General features: G+C 37.5%; 1 protein-coding gene across 1 annotated transcript in view; it reads right to left on the bottom strand.

Annotated features, from left to right (window-relative positions):
- The window catches only part of CAMK4 (calcium/calmodulin dependent protein kinase IV), a 136,459-nt gene that overhangs the window by 37,950 nt on the left and 73,346 nt on the right, over positions 1–25,163 (bottom strand). Inside the window, exons 3-5 of the mRNA XM_021524787.3 lie at positions 18,788–18,850; positions 18,181–18,263; positions 7,436–7,508 (exon numbers count right to left, since the gene is read on the bottom strand). Coding sequence (XP_021380462.1) covers positions 7,436–7,508; positions 18,181–18,263; positions 18,788–18,850 — 219 coding nt within the window. The remainder of the gene's footprint in view (positions 1–7,435; positions 7,509–18,180; positions 18,264–18,787; positions 18,851–25,163) is intronic.

Raw genomic sequence — 25,163 nt, 5'->3', positions numbered from 1 at the left:
TATTGTGTAAACCAATCACTCAGAGACATAAAAATAATCAGGAAATAGTAAATGGAAAAGGAGAAAACCAGATTCATTACAGGTTCCAAAACACCCACAGTTGCTGACATTTCTGAGGATCAGTTAGGGATCTTGAGAGATTAAATGATGGGTCTAAATTCACTCATACTACCAGGGCCACATAAATAGATCCACTAAACTGAAACAATGACTGATTTATTTCTATGTAGCCTATTTAAAAGGGATCAATGTCAGCCAATCTTAGTTTATGACAACTCCTTGGAATGCCAGGAATCTTCCTCAAAAAGGGCAGAAATTATCTTACTGTTTTTTCAAACCACAGGCATGGGGGTTCTGATAAGTTTCCATACAATCTAATAAAAAAAAAAGGCAATTTTGCAAGAAGTTGTTCTGCTGAGAGGCTGCTATCTTAGTCAGTCTAGTACTATGAAATTGAAGGTGCAAAATTGCATAAGACTATAATAATACTACTGAGTAATTTTTTGGCAATTGTCTTTCTTTTCAAGGTTCCCTTGTAATTTACTCCCAAAATCAACGTGTCTTTATTCCTTACCATGATTACTGATGCATGAACAGTAAGACACAAGAAGACAAGCCCATCCTTGCTTAGTTTTACAGACACAGTTGGCTTAGGAAACAGAAAAACACACTCCTGGAGGTCTGGATAAAAGGACTTCCTTACGGTTCAGTAAATATTTTTGGGAACAAAGCAGCAACATCTATAAAGGTGGTTCTTTTTTAATGTATAATTTAACCAGATGCCTTTCAGTACCTATTGAAATACTGGGATATGTGTCCACACTGTCATCACTTCGTCAAGGCTGCACAGTTTGCATGAGGGGCAGCGGTTGCCTGTGGCACTCCTGCAGTGTCAGTTCTTTTCTATCTTTCCATGCACAGCTGGGTGGTTTTCTACTTTGGTATTTCCTCCAGGGCAATTACTGATACCTCCTCAGCCTTCATCAATTCTTCTTGACTCTTTCTGCAGCACCCAGCTGGTAAACTTTTACTGTTTCTACACAGTATGTGAGGATCTCAGCACAGGAGCTTCTCCAACTCAGCAGCCTTCAGAGCCCTGCCAAGCTCATATAGCAGCGTGTACTTTTTGGAGATGCAGAGTGTACAGTTGTCCCATAGGAACAAGTACTTGAGTGCCCAATCTCTGCATTACAGTTTGCAAATTACATACAATAAAAATTATTTTAATGAAAGGAGTATTAGCAGTTTAAGGTCTGAGATAAATACAGATGTTTTCCTTTGCTGGTGCTTATTAATTGCTAACATTGTGCTGGCTAACATACCATTGTGTGACTGTCTAAAGACAAGACTCAGACCCTCACAGAGCTGGTTTCCTATGCCATTTCCCCTCTAAAGCAGATGGCCAGGCCATCACCAAACAGTGCCTCAAGAATCAGTGAATGAGGCAGATAGACCCAGGGTTTGGACAGGGTCAGCACTCTCCTCACACAACATTTTCAACAATCCATCTTATAAATGAAGGTGCAGAAAAATTGCCCATCTCTTACAGATTAATTGGGAAAACATCAAATCCTTGAGTCCCCAGTCAGTTTTTAGACAGCAATTTCCCTAGAAGTGTCAGTCTCTTGGACTAAGGATCAGCTACTGACTCAAACACAGCATCATTTGGTATTATATTTGTGCTGTGCTGAGAGTTAAAAGAAGTGATAATTAGTCTCATTCATTGTTACTTCCAAATATTTTCCAAAATTTATATTGTAGTGATGTGTTTCCAAAACAAAAGGACAGCTTAGTAAGATGAAAGCATAACACAAAATAGTTATAATTAGGCAAATATGACCCTGACTTTTTGCTGCACTGGACATTAACTGTAATACAGTAAATCTGCTCACTCCATTTCCTCTATTAGTGATAATAGCAAATACAATACCCTCATTTCCTCATTGCTGATGACAGCATTGCTGGGCTCTTTTGACTGTAACTCTTGTTCAATGTGTGTGCTGCAAGAGGAACCTTGTACTCAGCTGAAAACAGATCTCAAAAATGTTTTTGAAAAAATAATTTTGAATCAAGGCACTGATAAATCAGATTAGTGTGATAATAAGTCCCACTCTGCTACCCTTCCCAGTAACAAGAAAAGAAGTTTAAAATCTGTTTACAGCAAACATGAAAAGCAATCAAATGTAAGCTTGCAATATTACGAACCAACTCATTAAGAATACCATCACCCTCTAAGCAGATTATCCTGTGTAAGGAACAATTACTGAACATTGCTTCAGAGACAGCTCATTAGAAAAAAAATGCATTTCTCTCCCAGGCAGGGGCAGCACTTCGACTGGTTTCTTACACAACTTGTCAGCTTACCTACTTGCTTATTTGTTCTTAACAGCAGTGTGACAGGACAGTCTCCCAGGGCACTGATGAAGTCCCTGTTAAAACGTTGTCACCAAATGGAAGAAAAGGCCAAGACATTTTCCCAGCTTCCATGGAGTCATCTCTGTACATGATGTTAAATCAGCCCTCTCCAAGAAGACTCACATTCAAGCCTCACAAACAAATCTTGAACAAAGAAACATTTTTTGCCTAGACTAGGTCAAGTAGAAATTATTTTTTATTTAATAAAAATCCAACAGCAATGCTATTTCTTAATACAAGTCATTAAGTTGCACACCATGCCCACGGCAATACTCCCAGTTCAGGCAAGAATGAATGTAATTGACCTGCAAAACACATCCTGATATCAATCCAGCCATCAGTCATTGCCTGCCTTCACTGTATTGTAAGATACAATGCAACCAAACAATAGATTCTCCCCTTATTTCATTCCTCCTCTATGTCTGACACTCTGCCTTGATATACAGGGTTTATTCTGTGTGTGAGGCATATTTTATTATGGAAGTCCTTTGTAGAAATGTTGCTAGAACCTCTTTATTCTGCAGTCTAATACAACCTCTATCATAGTGTCCATGCTATTTCAAGAGGCTACAAGCCTGTAAAAAGAAGAATGGCCAAATTGGACCACACTCTCAGGGAATACAGTACAAAATCATAATCCTTAACAAATTCTTGCTGCTATAAGCATCAAGCGTTGGTCCTTAGCAATAACCACATAGTTAAAGACAGATTGAATCTGGCCTAAACCTGTAAGCTTCTGAAATTCCACTTTCAAGAAAACATACAGAAAACTTGACAGAAGAATTTTACATTTCCCATTCTTTCCCCATTAGGAAAGCAGGGGTTGGTGGGTAGTCATAGATCAGAACAGTTTCTTAACTTCCTCCTTATGGATGAAAACATTTATGCCAGGAACAGACTAAGAAAGTCACTCTCTACTGCCAGAGGTAGGATGGAAAACACTCAGGATTCATCAGTGAATGGGGAGAAACCTGGAGGTTTCCTCTTGTATTGAAACGGAAATCTTTTGCAAAATCTTTAGAGAGGAAGTCAATGTTCTTTAATATATTCAATCAAGCATAGGATTTTTCTTCCTACATAGAGTATTCCCAAATTTTGCTATTATTTTAGACACGTTTATTCTACGTTGTAATACCTAGGCATCCCTTCCATTCTCTTCTGTTAATTTAGACTTCATTTTCTACAGAACTGAGCTCTGGATTTCTTCCCAATTCTTATCGTTTCTTATGGTGTGCCTTTTTAGGCACACCATACTCATATTTTGCTGAGTATATATTGATGATGTAACACATTCTTGTTCAAAATGTTAGAAACCTGTAACAATTACACCTTGAGTAAGTTTGCCTGGTAGCTAAAACTAAAATATATTTGTTGTGTCTATCTCCAGCATCAACTAACTCATGACTGTACAGAAAAAAAAGGAAGCTTCTGCATAACCTTTATCTCCTGTATACTTTTCTTCGAATGCCAAATGCCCCAAATATCTATGTAATTGATTTAGATAAATTCTCTCGAGTCTTATTCTATCTTTAGAAGTTTGACTAGCTCATTTGGTCTAAGCTCTAATTGTCAGAACACACCAGTGCCTCAGATGTTGTAAATATGCTTGCAAACATATTTACATATTTACATATTTATATTTGTAAGTAGGTTCTTGCCTACTAACATACAGCCCATTATTGGACAAATCAAAATTCTCTGAAATGAACATAAACCTTTAATCTAGATTTTCTCTCTCAAACCTGCAAGTTGCTTAAGTGCCCTCAGCCTTTGACACCATACCTGACAGTCCAGCATGGCTCCTGTGAATTTAAGATGACAAGGATCTGAACAGAAGTGCAGATCTATAATGAAGCTTGAAGATGTAGAAAACTTAAATTAAGAAATAGAAAATGAGGGAGTAACACATATAACTTCAGGAAAATATTCCTATCTAGACAAGATAATGGACAGTCTAAGAAAACAAATTATTGTAAAATTAATTTAAAGACTGCATATAGTACATATACTAGTAACTACCCTAAATACAAAAACTTAAACTTTATACTTAATTTCAAATTTAAATATGTTGAAAAGAGTAATTTAACCCCCAAGCAGAAAATTATTCCTTTGACACTAATGCAGAGTAAGTAAGAAGGAACAGCATTGTTTTTTAATGACACATATAAGATTTTGAAAGTACACATTAAAAAAAAATCAGTTTAATATTATAAAGCTTGACCAGCTAAAAGATAGATCTGGGTTCTTGTCTTAAAGAAGTGAATATTCTTTTTATGACCAATCTTTAGAGGACTACTTGGATAGCAAAACATCAGTAACTCATTCTGCAAGATACCCAGTGAAGATCTGGCCTCAGGACATCTGCATGAAGAAATTCACTCATTTAAAAAAAAAAAAAAAAAAGAAAATAAAAACAAAGGAAAACCTGCAAAACTGCTACTAGAATAAGTGTACAGGAAGACAACATTGCATGCACCTCATTCCATGAGAGGAGAAAAATAACAGTAGTATTCCAAGAAAGACTGCCCTCAAATGCCTCCTCTTTAGGCATGAAACTCATTAATGGAATCATGAGATTCCATCTCATCTCCCTGTGCTGTCAGGGTGACAACCAAACCCCTCCACATGTTTTGAACAGCACAGCAGAAGAGCTAAAGGGATGAACATTGGTTTGACCTAGTTTTGTCCTAGCCTTTTATCTTATGAATGAAGCTGTCTCCCAGCTTGAAGAACAATGAAATGTTCTGAAAAAAATGCAGATGAGAGGAAAAAAATGTAATGTGTCCCCTCTAAGGGCAAATACAGTCACTGGCTGGGAACTCCAGAGCAGATGTAAACAACAGAAAGGAAAATCATGAAAAAAGGCAAAATTAATGTGGAGGTCTACACAACAGTACTGGTTTTGTTATTTTCTCTTATCTTGGGATTACAGATGTCTCTTATATTTATGATGGCTTGTGACATGAAGATTCAGATTAATCTGTGTGATACTCTGCTTGCTTGATTAATTCTTGGTAAGCCATTTAGAGCTGGGCTTACAGGTATTCAGGTATTACAAAAGCCAGACAGACCTAGAAGTTTTATTGATTAGTCTGTTATTTAGTTCATTTGCTTTAACAGTTTCAAAGGAAATCAAACAAAAAATGCTTATGTGCTTTTAAAATGCCACTCTACACTTCTCATTAAATTCTTTAGAAGTGTCTTATAAAAACCTTTGCTATATGAAAACATAATACCTCCTCATTAATGATCCACTGCAAGGACAGATCCATGACTATAGCAACAGCCCTGAACAGGGGCCTTATAAAATATTTAGTTCAAAGGAGGTCAGCAAAAGGAAGGCTGGATGGTGCTTTTTCAAAGAGCAGTTTATAAAATCACATAGGTAAAAAAGCCTATGTGGTGCCAGAAGGGTATTCACTGGCATTGCCTATTGTACAAATTGTACAAATATTTGGTTTTAAGAATGATCTATGGATACCTTTCCTTTTATTTTGAAAAGATTATTCTGCTGCAGCAGCATTTTCCAGTTTCCAGCAAGAACTCCTGTCCTGCTCACAAACACCATTCTGTCAAGTTTATAGCCCCAATCTGTCAGAGTACTTCAGCAGGGATGCAAACATCCCAAGTTGGGAACTGCCACTTCCACAGCTTTTCCAGCTTTGGCTTAGAGGTTTGGTGTCAGCTGTAAGAACAGAAGTGAATACAGTTCATCCTAGTTAGGGATCTAGTACAAGGAACCATAGAAATCCTAATTATTGCTTATAAAAAAATCAGCTTTTTAATTTTTATACATCAGTGTTCTGTTGATTTCAGCCAAGCTATTACAACTCATAGAAGCTGAAGATTTTTCTTTTGTTTCTGGCTTTAAAATAAAGACCTTTAAAACCCTCTGAAATATGTTTCAGCAGAACTTAATCTTCTTTTTTTGTAAAAGAATGTTAAATAACATAGCGCCATCTTAACTGGGGCACTTCAACAGAAAGAAAAAAATCTGTAATAAAATAATAATCTGAGATAATTTTAAAAGCTTATACAAATGCATTATGATGTGCTGTAACATACATAATTTAGATTTCTTTGGATGAGAATGACACAGTAGACATCAGATCATTCAGAAGGGACCATGAAGTGAACATGCACGGTCTGCAGTATAAGCAGTTAGTCTTGTGAACACCAGTTCTCACATCTTATTTAGTGTGAATAGGCTCACAAATAATACCAATAGGGGCTTTTCACACAGAGTTCTTTTCTTATCATCCCAGGCAAACATGCCCAGATTGCCCTGCTCCTTCTGATGAACAGAATTACTGCTGTAACCAGTAATCTCCTCATCTCTAGATACCTTCTGCAGAAGCCATAATCACCACTAGACCTTTTCTGAGGACAGCTCCTTTGACCCTGAACTTCCACGGATGGTCTGTACAGAGCCTGCCTCACCACCAGCATCCCTCAAATGAGCCCTGCAGGCTGACCTCTCTTTTCTCTTGTCCCCTCTCTTCTGCACTGTGAACAGTACTTACACTTACACTGGACATTGGGCAAATTAATTTCTTAAGTATTTCCCCAGCATCTGATTGCAGTTTTGGAGAACATCTGGTGTGAAATCAGATGGAAGAGGTACAAGTTACTAAGAAGCACAGAAAGTGTACAGAAATGCTGTATGTAGACACCAGAAACTTTCCTCAAGAATCTGTATACCTTTCTCTAAGTAATAGAATGTGAAATTGTTATATAAAAAATTCTAGTGTTTGAAAAGCACAAAACATATAGAGGAAGAAGATATATTAGAAAATGCACCAGCTACTGGCAACAATTATCATTCTGCTCTGTCTCAACACCACTGTTGTTCTGATTGCAGTGCAATTCTTCAAAGTGTCACTGATCACCAGAAATTATCATTATGGTATTAATTGCCAGAGGAAACTTGTGCACACTGCCTCTTTCACACACAAGTATTTACTGAGCTATTGTGGATGAAAGATCAGGAGCTGAGCATGATATGCCAGATAATACTCACAGAAACTGCCTCCAGGATTTGCCTGACAGCATCAGCAGCATCACGTTCACTGTAGTACCCCTTTTCCACAATCCTACAGAAAAAAAGGCAACACAGTTATGCATCCAGGTGAATAATCAGTTCTTTTACAAAATGAGATAGCAAGCAATCAAATTTAAAAGACCAGGACAGTGAAGTGTCCTCAAGAGACTAGAAAATGACCCTTTTGCAATTTAAGTCACTTGATTTCCACTTAAATGAAAGACAGGAGGTAAAATATCAACTGGATAAGATGCTCATCGTATATGTACACATTCAGTTCAAAGTTTTTGAAACTTTCTGACACTCAAGGGACCTGAATTACTGAAAGACAAATTCTTTCTATTGAACTATTCAACATTTAGGAACTGATTCTTCACTTCTACATTTAACTTAAGCTCTTCGTCCCCAGTTAGTTAATTAGTAAGTTAGATAGATAGTAAGTTATAGAACAAAAAGCACCATGCTATGCACACACAGATCTGAATTATTCAAGAGAAAAGATTGCTGTATAACTCTTCCAAATTATCCCTCAAGTGTGATGGGATGAACAACTGTCTTCTTTTCCCCATCATTGTAGAAAACTGGGTATGCTATATGCAAAGAAACACATTATTTTTTACAAATAAAGCTACTTTTTTCTTTTGGAAAAGCTACTTTTTCTTACAGACTCAGCAGTTAACACAGGTTTGCACAATGACATGCAAATAGCTAATAAAAGAAGGATCTATCATCAAGGTATCTTAATACTCTGAGACACTCAACAGTCTTTTTACTAATGTTTTTAATTGAACATAGTGTTTATGAACTAGAATAATTGTCCCTTATAGGACAATAGAGTTACCTTATAGGTCAGGTTTTTGATCTGAAGTCTTGATATTTTTAGTGTATTAATTTTTCAAAGCTGAAGAAATTATAGATAGATGTTGTCTAGAAACATAATCTGTGGTGCCTACCAGACACTTTATAAAATGATGTTCTGCAAGCAGACAAGCCAGTTTTATAAAAAAATATCCTAAAATTGCCAAGAAGCAGTACAGCAAGGAACCTTTAATGTCTGAGGTCACTGGAAAGACCGTCTGCCCCAAGGTCTACAAAAAGACTCTGCTGGTGACAGGAAGGCTATCCTTCTTTCTCCCCACTGCACCTGCTCTGCACTTTTTATCACTTCCTTTCATTTATTTAATGAAATAACAGATTCATGTTGAGTTACCATCAACACAGCTCCTCACAGCATCACAAAACTAACAGGAAAGGTGTGAGTAATTGCATACAAAAAGCATTATTTTATACTCATTAGAACATCAAGTGATTAGAAGTAAGAAACAATGCAAAGATAGCACTCCACCAGAAACAGAGGCAACAGGCATGGCACTCTGGGAAGCAGTTTACAAAGGAATCTCCCAATCAGCTGCCACTACTTTACCTTTACACTCACCAAGTTCACAGAGAACTGAGTCTATTCATGTGGCGGCAATAACAGCGAGTAATCCCTCTCAAGCAGCTATTCTGTTTCATTATTACTTCTTTGTTGCATAATTGCTTGGGATTATTTCTAGAAGCTTGTTTGGTTTGGGTTCTTTGGGCTTTTTGTCAACCCTTTAGCTGTCATGCCATATGCACTGCTTTAACACCTTTGCTTTTTTTTTTTTGTGCCTTCAGTCCTTCTATTTTGGTCATCTGCTCACACCATTAGGGAGAGCTTTACTGGAATCTATCATCATAAGAAGAAAACAAAGCAAATCTTACTCACTGGGACATTATATTAGGCTTTTAGCCTGAAGTATAGGAAAGAGATTACAAAAAACTAAAAATTACACAATAAAATGCTACATTCTGCTTGAAGGCTAGATTACTCTTTAGCTATTTCAGGCTGAATTATCCTCTTTTGTTAGATTACATTGTGAGACCTGAGCCCCATTAATGCTCTTGCATTCATCCCCCCAGATATGCCGGCTTTGCTTCCTCTTCCTTTTTAATTCAAATAAAGTATTTAGTGTCAGCCAGATGTGCCTGTCTGTAGCATCCACCCTGCCCCATGCACAGCACCAAGTCCACCAGGTGCCGGAGAACCTTATGCACCTGACTTCAGAAATGCATGAGGCAGGTTGTAAGGCTTAAGCAGTACTTAGAGTACTCTGTTTTTCCAATGTATCTCAGAATAAGATCAGAGAAATATGAAGTAGCACAGTTACAATTCAATTTACATTTCTCCCTTAATTAAAAAAAAAAAATCTCTATTTACAATGTGGTAGCTCAGTCTTTGTTCGATCTTTTTGAACACATAAACCATGGGAACAAAAAAAAAAAACCTTTAAAGGCAGTCTATGGCTTTGTATTTTCCTCCACTCTTCAAAATCAAAGAAAAGAGGAGTTTACTGCAAATGCCCAGCCAATGTTAATTACCTGACCACTGGAAACAAAAGAAAAATCAAAGAGACACTCAAGGCTGCCCTCATGACCTCAAGATAAGTCCACACTGACTTAGACAATATATGCTGCTAAGGACAGCATGCTGCTCTCATTATTATATTAAACACACAGCAGAAGAAACACACAGACCTTGATGAAGCCTTGTAATTTACACTTTAAAATAAATAAATGTAATGAAGTGTGAGCCCATATTTCTGGAAAGTAATAAGAAACAGCTGCAGAAGTACTGTGCAACGCACTGGACCCATCTGCTAAAGCTACAGGTGAATAACATGAACTGGCAAGCCAATTACAGATTATGTCATAGAGAGTAACTTTCCAGTTTTCCAGAAATCTAGAATTCCGACTTATTGAGAATAGAAAAATTACTCTTAATTAATAATAATCTAGCAACTAGAAAACCTAATATTCTGTGACAGTGATAAATGAAAAAAAAACATCCCTTTCTAAAGATGAAAATTTATTTCTAAGGGTACTCTGCTTTAGAAGTAAAACCTGGCTATTAGACAGTAAGCAGGAGTATTGAAAGAAGATTATCCTGTAATTTATGTCATATAGTAATGCTGGGGGATCATTTGCATATTTATTTTTTGCATCCTCCCTGTGATAGTTTATATAAGATAAATGTAGGTGTGCCAGCAAGACTCCTACCTGAGACCTATGAGTCTTCTTTAACAGGACTTTTCAAGTTCAGCCTTCAGATTAGCAATTACTCATTGCCCTTTTTTCTATAATGGGAAGGAAACCAGCAGAAATATCTTATTTCACTATTACTGAAGCAAACATCAACTATTTATATCTAGTTTACAGGATGATCTTTGACAAAATCATGGGTGAAGGAAGATTAAGCCTTTGCTGAGAGGTCAGAAACACAGGAACAGCAGCAATAAGGAACTAATTAAATATTCTCTTTGATATGCAAATGAACAAGCCAGGTAGGCCAAGAGGGTGCTGGAGAGAAAAACTGTGAGGAAGACAGCAGGGAACTGCTTGAAACTAGAAAAAGTGCTTGGAAAAACACTTAATTTAGTGCTGCAGGCACTATAGGAAATTTAAGATGGAACTTCAAAATGATGACACTCTAGACTGAGCAAAGATGCAATGATGATTTGTGTAGGATCCCTTTTTCATGGTTATGCATATATATTTATTGAAACATGCTGATCCACTGTTTACACTTTTACATGTCAAGGCACACATTTAGCAGAGTGGCTACTAGATGGACAGCAAGCCAGAGTTCTCCCAAAGCACCACCTGACTCAGCCTTGTCTTTCCAAGCACTTATCATATTTGATACAAATCTGCCTCCTTCTATATAGAGGAGCAGGGAAATACTTCCCAGAGCCCCAGCTCACTGCCCTCTCCCAGTGCCAGCAGAGATGGGGGTGTATTTTGGGAATAGCCCTAGCTCCATGGTGCTGAGGCATACCCTGCCTGCCTTCAGAGCCCAGGCACCCCACAGAAATCTGTGTTATTTTCTCTCAGTTGCTGCTGCTGCCAAGAGGTGGAAGTGCCTTGCCAGGTAATGGGGCTACAACAGATTTAGCAGTGAGAAAACCACTCCAGCATCACACTGGCCAGCAAGCATGTGGAAATGGCATCGTGCTTCTGGGGAGGCATGCTTGCCTACATTTAATATTTTGGCAACTTCTGTCATTAAACACATGTATTCAAGTGTTTCATAATTTTCAGTAATCCTTGCCAGATTCCAAACAGCCTTTCCAGCATTTCTGTTCCTTGTGACCACTGGAAGTTTTCTTGCAGTATAAATTCTTCTGTTTTGCAGATGGTTTTTAGTGTAGGCCCAGTAGCATGGAATTGCAGCTCTTGTTAAATTTTTATAGTATTTCCATGTTGGTTATCTTCGTAAGAGTTTACATCTGCAGGTGCATAAACTCTTAGCTGCATTCCCCCCATCCCTGCAGCCTCCAGTGTAATCTGGGAAGACCATGCAATGGATTTTAGTCCATTTGGGGCATTCTTCCTGGTACTGGGCTATAATTCACTGTATCTGTGTGAAGCCATGGAAAGCAGTGGGCCACCCCAGAAAAGAGAGGGAGGCAGTGGCCACAACTGCTCTGCAGAAATTTTATTACTGGTGGGGGAAAAAAAGGAAGAGTGCAGTCCTGCCAAACTAAACACATGGGACCTGAAAGTCAATGAGGGAAGAGATGGGGAATCCCAATGCATCAATTTAGAATCAATTTTCAGTAGAATATTAAAATTATATTTATATACAATTTTACACTTGGCTAGAACATGTTTCTGGGGATTAATGGCAAACACATCAGGCAAGGAAAATAATCAGTTTCCTAAAGGAACAAACAAGTGAACATTTCATCAGAGAAGGAAAGGATTAGGTGTGGGGTTTGATTTTTCAAAGAGTAACAAAACAGGGGACAAGATATTTCCAAGCCCAGCAAAAGAAGCAGAGCTTGCACAGCTACACCAATAGAAAAAGAAATCAAAACCACCCAGGAACTTGCTTTGAGCAAGGAGAGGACTCATCCAATGCCAGAGGATGCTAGACTGGGCTAATCACTGACAGCACACACCTCTTTGTGCAAGGCTGGCAGTGCCTTAAATTCCCAGTCAGCTAAAAGTGAGGAAGGGTAAACACCCTTCCCCCCTTCACAGAACCACCCCAGACCTCTCACTGTGGCAATGCCTGAAACTTCCAGCTGAAACCATTGTCCCTGAGACCAAAGTCTCTTTCTCTTTTATTTTTCACTGGTATTGGAATCGATATTGGTACAATGAATATTCCTGCATTTTTAAACTCAACATGTACTCATGACTCCTGCTGATCAAGAAAATTTGAAATCTTACCACTTTATCACTTACTTTTTCCTCCCCCATGTTCTACATGTGCTAGACTCCTATTCTTAGCTTTTGCTTCCCTCCCATGTGGGCTACTCACCCGTCCTGCAGTCTTGCCTAAAATGCAAGCAGGTAAAGTCTGTTGCTTTCCTGCCTTAACTCATATTAGCAAATGCACTTAGTTTTATGCTAATAATCTAAACAGTTACTCTAAAATTTGCAATATTTAGCAATCATTTAATGTTGCTGTTATAAATACTATGTTGTGGAAAACCATGTTGTTTTCCACAACATGGAGCTCATAGCATTTGAGTATTAGCTGAATTTAAAAACATATCATATGGCTTGTAAAAGTCCTGCTAAATCAACTTGGCTATCTAAGACAGTAAAAATTATTATACTTTATCAGTTCCCAACATTGTTTTACTTTCTTTAAGCACTGTCTGTATTTGCCCTGCAGACCATGCCTTATAACTACTGTGACATTTAAAAAAACATCACTCTTTTTAGGGCAATTTTCATTCTGACTCTAGGTGGCTTTCACCCAAAACCATTGCAGCACATCTTAGCTGTGGACTGTGTCATGCATGCTACCTCATCTGCAGTCTCAGGCAAGACACTGCCTGAGATACATACAAGTTCTATTCAATGCCAGTATGTGCTAACCATTTTAAAAATTGATAATAAGTGTTAATTTATCTAAAATGCTTAGGTTGTCATGGAGATTTTTTCTGAAACTACTCACTTAATTCTTATGCAAATACTTTTACTCAATTAAAATGAAATTAGAAGATTCCTACAAGCTAAAGTGAGACTAAAAACTAGCAGAAACAGGAAAAGAAAATTACATTGCTCTATCCAATAGCAAAATGGTTTCCACAAGGGACACTTTCTCAGTGAAAGATTCACAGATCTATTACTTCTTGTCTGTATTGAGGTGATTGCAAATCCTAGTTGCTCTGATGCATTTGCTCAGTTAAAAAAAAAAAATTCCCAGATAAATATGTATGCATTTTCCATACTAGAAAATTGAGGAATACTAAATGTTTTTAGAAGTAACTCTGATTCAGAATCTCCCTTATTCTATAGCCATGTTCATATTCCAGAGCAGACTAGCTGTTACGGTCTCTAATGACTCAAACTGCTTGCCTGTGATTTGAAAAAAGATAATGGGAACTACTGACCTGGGTTTGGATCTGACTCCCTGTGAAACAAACTAGAAGGTTTTCTTCAATACTGTATTTAGAAATGAAATTCAGTACTGCAGTAATTCAGGAAAACTGTTTTCCCTCCATCGTTATTAAGCAAGACTCACTCTCCGATAAATGTGGCATGCAAGAGAATTTAAAGAAAGATTACATATTTCTTATAGCTTATACTAGGGTTTGTTTCCCTCTCTTTAACTTTCTCTTCCAACTCAACATTACTATAGCACCCATAGAATTAGGCAGGTTCACCTTTCAGGAGCTTGATCTCAGAAAATATTTTAAAAAACAGCAGTCCTTGCTTCTAGAGGTTGTGAAGCCACAGTGCTCATGAACTGGCTTCCCTCTCAAAAGTTTGTGTGTAACTGGGTGTGTGAGGCAATGCAGCAAACAGAATTACTGAAGCAATAAAAGGCCCAATCACTCCCACTTTAGTGACTGTTTAATTCCTTAAATATTTTTGACATCCCTTAGAAATATTAATTTCCAAAAGCACAAACAAAAAGGTGTTCCTAAAGCCTGGGAAAGCTTCACTATATTTTGTCCATAAGAAGCAATCATTCCCACACCTCTTAGAAAGGTAAGTTATTTAGAACAATTAATATTTTTGTTAATGCATACTATATAAAAGAAGAGAATATGAGCTTGAACCTAGAATTCACAGGAAATTACATGAAACGTGAAATGGAAGTGAGTCAAGAGACTGTCAGCTACAAGTGTTATTTTTAGACATTGTTTGGTGCAATTAATAATAACATGAAAGAAGAAATAGAAGAGCCTATGTAAAGAGCCAAAGTAAAAGCAAAAATGTATGGATTGATATTTTATGAAGTGGAAAAAACAAAAACTATTCTTAGTAATCTGCAGGTATTCTGACTAAAAAAAAAGTTAAAGTAGAGTTGAATTTTTTTGCTGAAATTCATATTTGAAAAAGAGATATACTGGTGATTCCACTGAAAGACAGTAGATATGAATAAAAATGGAATTAAAAAAAAACCTTCAAAAAAGGTAGCCCATAAAAGACAAGATATCAGATTGTGCTTTTGGGCTTACCATTGCTGGAGCACTCAGAGCCTTGTCAGAAGATTGTCCCTTTGGGCTCTGTCCTAACACTGCCAGTTTAAATGTACTTCAACCATGCCTGTTTGTTTAGACATGCAGGAGTGAAAAAGGAGCGCCAAGCAAATGTCAGAAGTATGCCCCAACATTAGGTTGGAGGTGCAGCACCCATAAAGAACTTTAATACCAGTTAATTTACACCTGCTGCCTTTTTCTCTCTGTTCTGGTAAATTCCTGCACTGGTCTGCTACTCTGTCATTCTTTGCCACAAGCTCTTTTTCATTCCTCACTTGCTGGGTTGGCAAAAACCATCATGTACATTGGCATACAGTAATTTAATTTGCACAAATTCCAGTTTTGAGTTTGTGTTTGGAGTGGTATGTAGGGTATGACTTACAATGTGACTTATGAAGTCTGATAAATAGACTTTTTCAAAGTCTTTTCTTTTCAATAATGCAGCCAAAATCAACCTGATTTGAGCTGTATTAACTCAGGTGTCAAATTGATGCATTCATTTGAATTTATCTCCCTTTAGGTAACACCATGGAAAAAATGTCATAATGAGAGTTCATTTTAGCAATAAGGTGGATGATTTGACAGTAATGTTAAATATGGTGAAGGAAATTAATAATTTCATTACCCAGAACTTTTAGTTAGAATGTCATGAAACAAGCAGCAATCAACAATGCAATTAGGATTCTAGAAGATTACTTGGATCTTGGGTATTTGTAAAATCATCTTCATGGTAAGTGGGATGTTTATTTTGTAAAATCATCTTCATGATAAGAAGAAGACTTCTTACTCTTCTGCAGCTCAAGTACTATTCAGGAGAAGAATGGACATCTGGTATGGGAGAAAACCAGAGCAATAAAGCAGTTGATATAAAAAGTAGCAGCATACTACAAGATTTAGCAGTAACAGAAATGAAGTTGTTTGCAGCCAGGAAAGCAGCACTGCTTGCATAACAGGCCCAGCTGTGCCATTTGATGATAGCAGATTAGAAAGAGGGATAAGAGTAACTCCTCCAGAGTACAAAAGTTGCTTTGCTGTGTGTATGGGCAGTGGTTCACAAATAAGGCACATAAGGTATTCCACACCCTGGAGGCCACACTGGGGCTCTGCTTGTCCACACAGGGTCTCACCTCAAGGACAATCATGGGGTGGATCTCAAGACCTGGTCACAGCTGTCCCTCCACATCTGACACAGCTCCTCTGCTCAGGAGGAGACATTCCAGGGTCAGTGTCTTTCTCCTGTGATGGGAATCATACAAGTACAGAAAAAGGCATGCACAAGGTCTCTCTGTCAGTCAGAACATTTCCTTCATGCATGATAAAAAGATGTAACTGCTGAAAAGATTATTCATGAGAGCGGAATCTGCCCTAAGGCAGAAAGCGAAATTTATTCCCCTTAAAACTCAGAGGGCAGCCATTGTACATGCAAGTGTTAATCCTTGAGCCCATCTTAGGAAGGGGAAAAAGTTAATGTTTAAGTGGAGTCACTAGTGCAAAACATCTTGGCTGCATATTCCTGCTTCATTATTTTTAGTTTAAGGTTGAAGAGTGAAGTAATACTCCTAGCTTAAAAGCCAAAAATAATTTAATATAGTCTCTTGTTTCATTGCTCATTGGGTCTTTTTCCAAATCACAGAGGTCTGTATTGACAAAGTTTCCAGTTCTGTTGTACTTGGGCCAAAGGAGGATGCAGAGTTCAGATCTCCACAGCATTGGTGCTCATCTATAGCATCACAAGGGGGCTCTGCGATTCTACTGAGTGACTTTGCTTCTAGTCAGAATGCTAGACAGCTGATCCTAGTTTGGATCAAGTATCCAATCTGTTTGAAAAGATCAGTCTGACAGTTCAAATCCCATAGTCACTACTGAGTGTAGATTACAGAATGTTGAAATTGTCAGTATATTAAATCCCGGTTTCATCAAATAATGCAGTTCCCCATCCTGGATCCCATGAAATCTTTTCTCTTCAGCTCTCCTACCACACAGATAGTTGCTGCTAAGGGACCAACTGTTTCACTGGATTTTTTGTGCTTTGCCTTTGCAAAATCTTGTCAAAGACTCCTGTAGAGTATCCAACCCTCCTGAAAATGACCTAATCTAAAACCCATGTGAATATATAAAGGCTTATATGAAAGGTATGACACTTTGACCAGGGTCATCTCCAGCTCAGGAACCCTCACTGGTTCTTTAACTTGCAGCATGTCTCTCCTCCTTATTCCTTTGGCTCAGTACTGAGAGAGTAATCACCTTTCTTCTGTCAAACTTAAGATGTCACAGGAGCAGTTGCTTTTGTTGTTGATGTTCAGAAATAGTTCTTGTCAAGGTTGAAGGTATGACCATGGCATAAAAGACCACGTATGCTTTCTTTTTTCAAGTGGAAGATACCTTTAGACTGAATATTTGATGTGTGTTTTTGTAATATTCCTCTGTGATATTAAACTTTAATTACAGAACAAGGAATATCAAATAACCTGTCCTTACATGAGCTGGAAATCACTAACACCAGCCACTTAATTCATTTACTCAAGCCAGTATAAAATGTTTTTCTTATCATCTCTTGCTCTAAAAAAACGAAATCCCTACCAATAAAACATCATCCCAACACTATTACTATCTATTACACTATTACACTATTGCAATCTCACTTTATGCATATGCACTTACTCCAGAACCATGTGCAGCCTCATGAGCAAAACCTTCAGAACTCAACAGCTGTCTTGAAGAACCTTTGTAACAAAACCAGATGTTTGATAAACACAGTGAATACCAAAGAGAATTTCTTTCCTGTTAGTCTGCTTACAAAATTTTTATTTGACATAACAATATCCTCCTGGCAGGCTGATTACCACCTAATGTGTTTTATGATGACTTGTCAATGAGATTTTGCCAGTTTTTCCAATCTTTTTTCTGCTCTAACACACTTGATGTTGTGTGCCTGTTGAGCACCTTTCTTCAACATTTACTGGTTAATTCCTCCATTTTCAACTCTTTTTTTTCCCCCAAAAGTCTCACGGTAATTACATTTCCAAAGGCACTTTTAGGATGTTTGGTGCAGATATTTATTCATGTGAATAAATCATATGTTAGTAAAATAATTCCAGTAATTACTAACACAGGGTTTACATACAGAGAAGAAATTTGATCTCTAACATCCTTGGGGAAGGAAGGTACTGGAAGAGGTATGTACAGGCAACTTACCTGTCAAATAGTTCTCCACCAGTGACCAGTTCCAGAACAAGACTGATTTCTGTAGGGGTCTCAAATATCTCCTTCAATTTTATCTGGTAAAAGAATACAGAAAGTATTTCTTTTGCATATTTGTCTTCTTGCAGAGCACATCTGAAGGTCAACAGCAAAACACAGACCACAGATAGAAGAGTTACCTTGTTCCCTCACATTTTTTTGCTAGTTTTTTTTCTTTTTTTATACTCTTTTGGTTATTATCACACCTCAGTAACCTCTGTGAAATACAGGAGTTTAACAGTCTGTCTCAGAGAAACAAAAAAGTAAGACCTTTTGGTCTTTAAGTTTCCCAGGACTGAAAACACCAACTTCCACTTTCATTTGCAGAACTTCTTTCACATAGTTTCTGACTCAGCTCTGTAAGCACATCATTGTTTTATCTTAAAATGGAAGTTTAACTCAACAGATGTTCATAAAAAAGCTGCCAGCATGCTCACGAAGAGAACCCACAGCTTTATTTCAGGTCTGTGCAGGTGAACCACAATAGTCTTCTCTCATAAACAGAAAGATTATTAAAAAGCAAGGAAACAAATGTGGAGTGGAAGAACGTGGCTAAACTTACAATGTTGGGATGTGAAAGGCGAAGGAGAACTCCAATTTCAGTGCGGACAATTTTCTTGTCTACCTGGTTGAAAGTGGGGAGGGAAAAGGGGAAAAAATTATTTCCATGTTCAGTATAGAAACTTCTGGATTAATCAGAGGATGTTGTGTATGAATAGTGCTTCTAGATCTCCAGAAGAGTAGGGTAATATGAGACACACAAGTCAAGCATACAGAAAGAGAAATTTTTCATTAACATAAGCTGGATACTCTAACAGAAAAATGTCCACATCCAGCAAAATTATTACAAATATACATGAGAGTCACACAAGAAGTACAATCCAGGAAAGATACCTGAATAAGGTGGGAAAACTCCTATTTTTACTCAAGTTCTGACCTTGTCTATTGCTACTTATATTTGTTGAGTTTGTGTTAGCTTTCTTTTGACACACTGTCCAGCAGCTGTGCTGGAAAAGTTTTCTACATGAAGGATGCATCAAGGTAGTGTAACTTACTGCTTAAAACAAAAAAGTGATGCAAAGGTCACCTACAGCCACAGAGTATAAGGTTCAACCTCAGTTTGCTTCAACTGCCTCTGACAGAATGATCTATTAATTCAAATTATTGATTAAACCTCTGAGAAGACTACTCCTTCCCTTTTCAAACTGTAGTTTCCAACAGTCCAGGCACAACTTATGCTCTTGGGGGTCATCAGTAATTTCTCACAGGAAGTGTGGAGCTAAGGAGTATTTTGTTAGGGAAAGAAAACTGTAGCTCTCCTGGAACTAGAATGCTTTAAGCAAGCAAGAATGGAAAATGTAAGCAAATTATGAATGCTTTTATGTTTCTAAGGCAATTAATACACTTATAAGGAAACTACTTGATTTGCAAATATTCTCCCAAACCCTATAGAAGTCCTACACTGCTGACTCAGGGGGTTCTGATATGAACGAGAGTCAGCAAGTCACTGTGTGATTCAAAACTGATGACATATATGACATCAAGCAGAACATTTTGAGAGGACTTGTGCTGCTTTTTATTTCGTGGAGGCTTTCTATCAAGTCAAGTTTTGGTTTTACATCAGTTGGGAAATGAACAGCAGTCATAATATATAAACATTTAAAGGGGATATAAAATTACGTTCAAATTCTTAGTGAAGAAGATACATGGGGATTTTTTATCACCTGAAAGAAGAGAGCTACTACTCAGTAATTTATTTCTTTCCAGCATCAACAAAATCCAAGTATCTATTACATTCAGAGCTACTGTATAGGTAGAATTTGATTCTCCCCTTGTGTCAACCAGGGATGATTCCAGCTTAGTAATGCCAGAGTGGTGAGAATGAGTAGAGAACTGGAGCCCTCAGGGCTTTCTTAAAACTTACTGACATTCAACCTCTTCTAGTGGCTCTGCTAGGAAGAAAAATGAAGCAAGAAACACCAACTTTGGACAAATTCAGTGCAAGTAAGAAGGGGAAGGAATCAAACATTGAGGAGGAATGAAATATTCCATTACTTGAACATCTAATTGAAGGTAAATAATATGGCCAATAACAAAATTTTCATGGGTAAACACTTGCTCTAGGATCAAACCCAGGACTCTAAGCTTGTGACCAGTGCATGTTTTATAAATATTTTTGCTTTCTACTCCAAATGTAATTAACAAATTTCTTTTCCTGCTACATAAACACTGAGCAGCAGGTTTGAAGATAGGCTTCTGTGAACATTTCCTGAAATACTGTTAGCACCAGCCTGTGGTCTTGCTCAGTTTAAACCTCTCCTTGGCATCACTTTGGATTACTTTAGTGAGTGCAAGCATGCATCAAAGGCCTCCAAAGGTCACTGTTGGGCAACAAAGAGCTTTTGATGATTAACACAGTAATACACACTGTGACCATTCTGACATGCTCCGCAGCTCAGAAAAATTAATGTACAATTGACCATGGACAATGATATCCTCAGTAGAGCAGTTTAGACTGGAAAATTTACCTTATGTAAAAGCACTGCTTTAGACTGAACAACCCACTGTTTGCTTCCTGCAGTTTTGAAAATATTTGGGCACCAAGCACACCTGGGAGCAAGCACAGAAAAGTCTGACCTAAATCTACAGACGACTTCTTTTAGTACTGACTAGTTACAAGTAAGAAAGTACAGAGACCTCTTCTCACCCTGCCTCTCACCTAAACAGGTCAAAACATGGACTAAGACTCAGTTTTAGGTCTTGGTTTCATAGACATTTACTTTCAAACTGTAGGTGAGTTCTTCTGTGATCAAGTTTGTGGCCTGACACACAACAGTAGACTTTCACACTTTCTCAGATTGTAGTATGAGGTAAAGGTACCTCAAAATTCAACGTGATAAAACGCAATGGCAAATTGCCACAGAGAAACACTTAGGAGTGTTACATATTTATATAATGGCTATTAGAATAGATTTTACTACAGAAATAGGCATATATAGGTGATATGAAATGTTCTAGAGTAAAAACAGTGACATATTTAGTCATGACATTTCATTATAGACAGGCTATTTTATCACTTTTATTTTCTTACCTTCTCCTACGCTAAGCACAGATAGAGTTATGTCAACACTTACTTTGTTCAGCTCCTATCAAAAAAAAAAGGTATCTACTTATATCAGGGCCAAACCTAGCTTATTTTTAGTTTGGGCAGGAATATCAGCAATTCAACTACTTATATTGAATTTTCCTATCATCATCCTATCAAATAATTTCCTGACAGAAATTATTTGCTAGGATGCGAGTCAGGCATCTCACTCTAGAGTGTATGTTGCTATAGTAACAATTTTTAAAACTCCAATAATTTAATCAAAATATGCCACTACCACAAATGTTTGGGAAAATTAAGTATGTTGGGCTAGATAAAACACAGCAGTCTGATCTATGTGTATGTAATAAGTGATCAAAATGAGGTTGCAAAACTCTTTATTTTGTCTCTTCCTATTTGGATGCAATTTAAATAGGCAGTTCAGTGCTGACGATTATCTGATCTTTCCTTAGAATAGCATGACTCACAGGAGCATCAGTGAGATATATGTCAGTATACTACAGTCAAGAATAATGGGACCAGCAGAATGGTCTGTTTGTGAAATGAAAAAACAATCAAATGTTAACTTTCAGAGGTTTCACAGTTCCATTAGTTTAGCAATTTTCTTTCTTGCCTTTGCTTTTAATCTATGCTAAATGGACTAGAGTACTCTTTCGGTCAAATGTTTCATTAGTGTAATTTGATTTCTATTTAAATGATTTCTTTACTATGTGTGAAAAACATTATTTCTGTGCCAGGTTGTGTAAAATCACCTGGCTGGGTGATTTTAACACTGGTGCAATTTTCCTGAGCTGTATTTTCTATATTTGCAAACTTTAAATTGCAAGTAATCAAGAGGCATTTGCTGTGATAGGCCCACAGAGCAGCAACCTGCTGTGGAGCACCCATGTCAATTAGAGAAGTCATTTGACAGGTAAACCCAAACCAGTTATTTATAATCCCCTCACTGCTAACCCTGAGCTTGGAGATTTCACTGTCATAGGCCAAAAAAAAAAAAAAACCAAAAAAAACCAAACAAACAAAAAAAAAACCACCCCAAAAAACCCAAACAAAGTTGTTAGATGGCCTGTGATTATTAAAACCCAAAACACCAATGTGTTTCTGCAGCTTACCTGTGGAGGCACATGGAGTGCTAAAAGGCAGCAAATCTGCCAGGATTTGTAGGTGCTGTAGAGCCACTGCCTGGTGCTGTGGCTTCCAGTGCTCCTCAGTAAAGTCTATCAAGCAAACCAGGAGCTCTGACTGTAGCACAGATAAGTGCCTGCATGCTGGCTTGACTCTAACTAGATAAAGTACCTGCAGCAGCAAAGATCTAAAACCCTGAACTTGAGAGGAAGAGGCAATCTAGGAATGCTGCTCCCTTATTTAGAATAAAGCATTTACATTAAAAGGGTGATAATTCCTGGATTATTCCTAGTATTTGTCCTTCCAGTTATTTAACTTCAGTAGAGTTAGGTATTCATGTCTTTTATAGATATGTGTTTGGAATTACCCTGTCTTTCAAATTTCATACTAGTCATACAGAAGAGGAGGACTAGATTTATATTCAGGGTACTTCTTATTTTTGAATTTCAGATTATTTTGACAAGAGATAGGAATGGAAAATTCCTTAATGAAAACTGATATTCTTCTTCCACGTTGCCATTCCCTAAAATGATGAGACGGAGTAATGCTAAAAAACACTGCGATGTAAAAGTGTTGTTTCTGTGTGAATTAAATGAAACAAAATAAAATGAATCCCCACTTTACGCAGATTAATTCCACTGCTGCTTTGCAATATAGTACCATCCTAAAAACAAGTGGCCAGTGGATGTTCTCTGTACCCTCAGACTTAGTAGAGAGCAAGAAGAAAAGCACATTCCTCATCCTGCAAGTTCAGCCTCTGCTGTTGTCCTTCCCCTGGGCACTGTGGAGCCAAAGGGGCACATTTGCCCAGGTGTGACCCCTGTGCAGTGAAAACACTGTCCAGGCAATGGCTGTGAAGAAACCAATGCAAAACATATCTCGAGGAGTTTCACATCACTGCCCACCTCAGGGAGTCTGTTCACACCAGCTCTGCACAGCTCCTTAATTAATATCCTACTTTTTGTCTTGCATGAACACCTCTAATATGAGCAATTAATTCTTTATGGAATGAGCAGGTCAGGTTCTATGTGCTTCCCTGAATCTACAGGGTGCAAGGCATTATTAGCTTGACACTACACTACTTCCAAGTAATTCCAAGAAACAAAGTTTTATTTGCTCATCCAGTAACTGCTCTGAAGCCTAAATCTTTCTACATTTTATGGCATCAATTTATAATTTTGCCATTATTTTTCCTTGTCACAGTTAAGCTGAAATATTAAAACCTGTACAGACACAGACTACACACTGTCATTCCCTGGTAGTCTAAAAGTTCTACTCCCAATTGTCACAACTAAACACAGGAGTGATGGGTTACCCAGGCTCTCTTGAGCGTTTTGAATTAAAAATAGGCTTGAATTTAAATAAGTCTGCCCAAGAAGGAGGTTCAAAGAAGGTATTTTCTGTGCAGTTTAAGGTCTTGCTTTTCAATTCCATAATGTCCTGAATGACAAGAATTCCAGTTTCATCACAGTTTATACATAAAGTATCTTCTCACAAAATCTTTTAGTCAAGACTTTAAGGATAAAACATTTTAAAGAAGACTTCTGAATATGTTTTGACATCTATATAAAGATGGATTGTATTGAAATAATCTGAACTCATCTATATATCAACACAAATACAGATGTCAGTCTTTGGCATAAGTGATAAAGAATCATGGAGGTTACAAAAAGTGGTATGACAGAAAGATCCCAGGACAAATGAAAATAGGGACTTATATGAGACTCAGCCCACTTCTCTGAATTACTTTGATGTAATTCAGTAATCAGCATGGCAGTGGACAGTACGTAAAAGCAGAATCATAAAAAGCTGACCCCTCTGAGTGAAAGGATACATCATTGTTCCAACTACGACATTCATTTAACAGCTGCTTCAGATGATTTGATTAATTTAATGACCTTTTTTGAATGAAAATAACAGTTTTGCAAGTAAAGAATTCCTCCTGTGTTTTAGTAGCTGTTCTTGGCAGGACATTGCTTGACCTTCTCAGCAAGGTCTGCAGCTCTCTCTTGTGTGGCAACAACCTTTGAACTCCTAATGGACTAATATTACCTTAAAAACAAAACTGTTTGAAATAATATTTTTGTATTTTAAGCTGGCCAGACTATTCTGCTTTATTTTTACCACACATAAGTAATGTGTATTTTGTATTCTTAATGGAAAAACATTAATAACAAAAAAAAAAAAAAAAAAAAGACTACTCATTACTGGAGCAATTATTTTCTGCATATTTTCTGTCCATGCTTCCAATTGTAACTGTAGTCCTTCAAGTGCTGCATATTCCTCAGACTGAACACACCTGCATGGGAATACTGCCAGTTCCATCAGTGTGCCTGCATTTGTCCTGTCAGGTGATTAAATGTCTGGTAGCTGTTGGCTGTAAATATCTGGGTTCGTAGAAGCTGGAAGAGACTGATCTATCTGCATGGTTTCTGTTAAGAGTAAATTGTTCATCAAAGAAGCAACACTAATGTTTCTGAAGAAAAGCACAGTACATTTGTAGAGAAACCATCAGATAGATAAAGTCATATGACTGAATTAACTTCAGCACAGTAAATCACACCCTGACATACCAGATTAACATCTTAACATCTTAAAATACATGGTTTCAGTAGTAAAGGTGATCAGATGCAGGTAATATTCCCCAAAGACACACAATCCAATATGAATATGTACTGTTACTCACCCACATTAACTTGGTGGCATC

The sequence above is a fragment of the Lonchura striata genome, chromosome Z (assembly GCF_046129695.1).
Source record: "Lonchura striata isolate bLonStr1 chromosome Z, bLonStr1.mat, whole genome shotgun sequence".
Classification (NCBI taxonomy): domain Eukaryota; kingdom Metazoa; phylum Chordata; class Aves; order Passeriformes; family Estrildidae; genus Lonchura; species Lonchura striata.
Note: the sequence above shows the minus strand (reverse complement) of the source record. Positions and strands in the feature narration are given on the sequence as shown.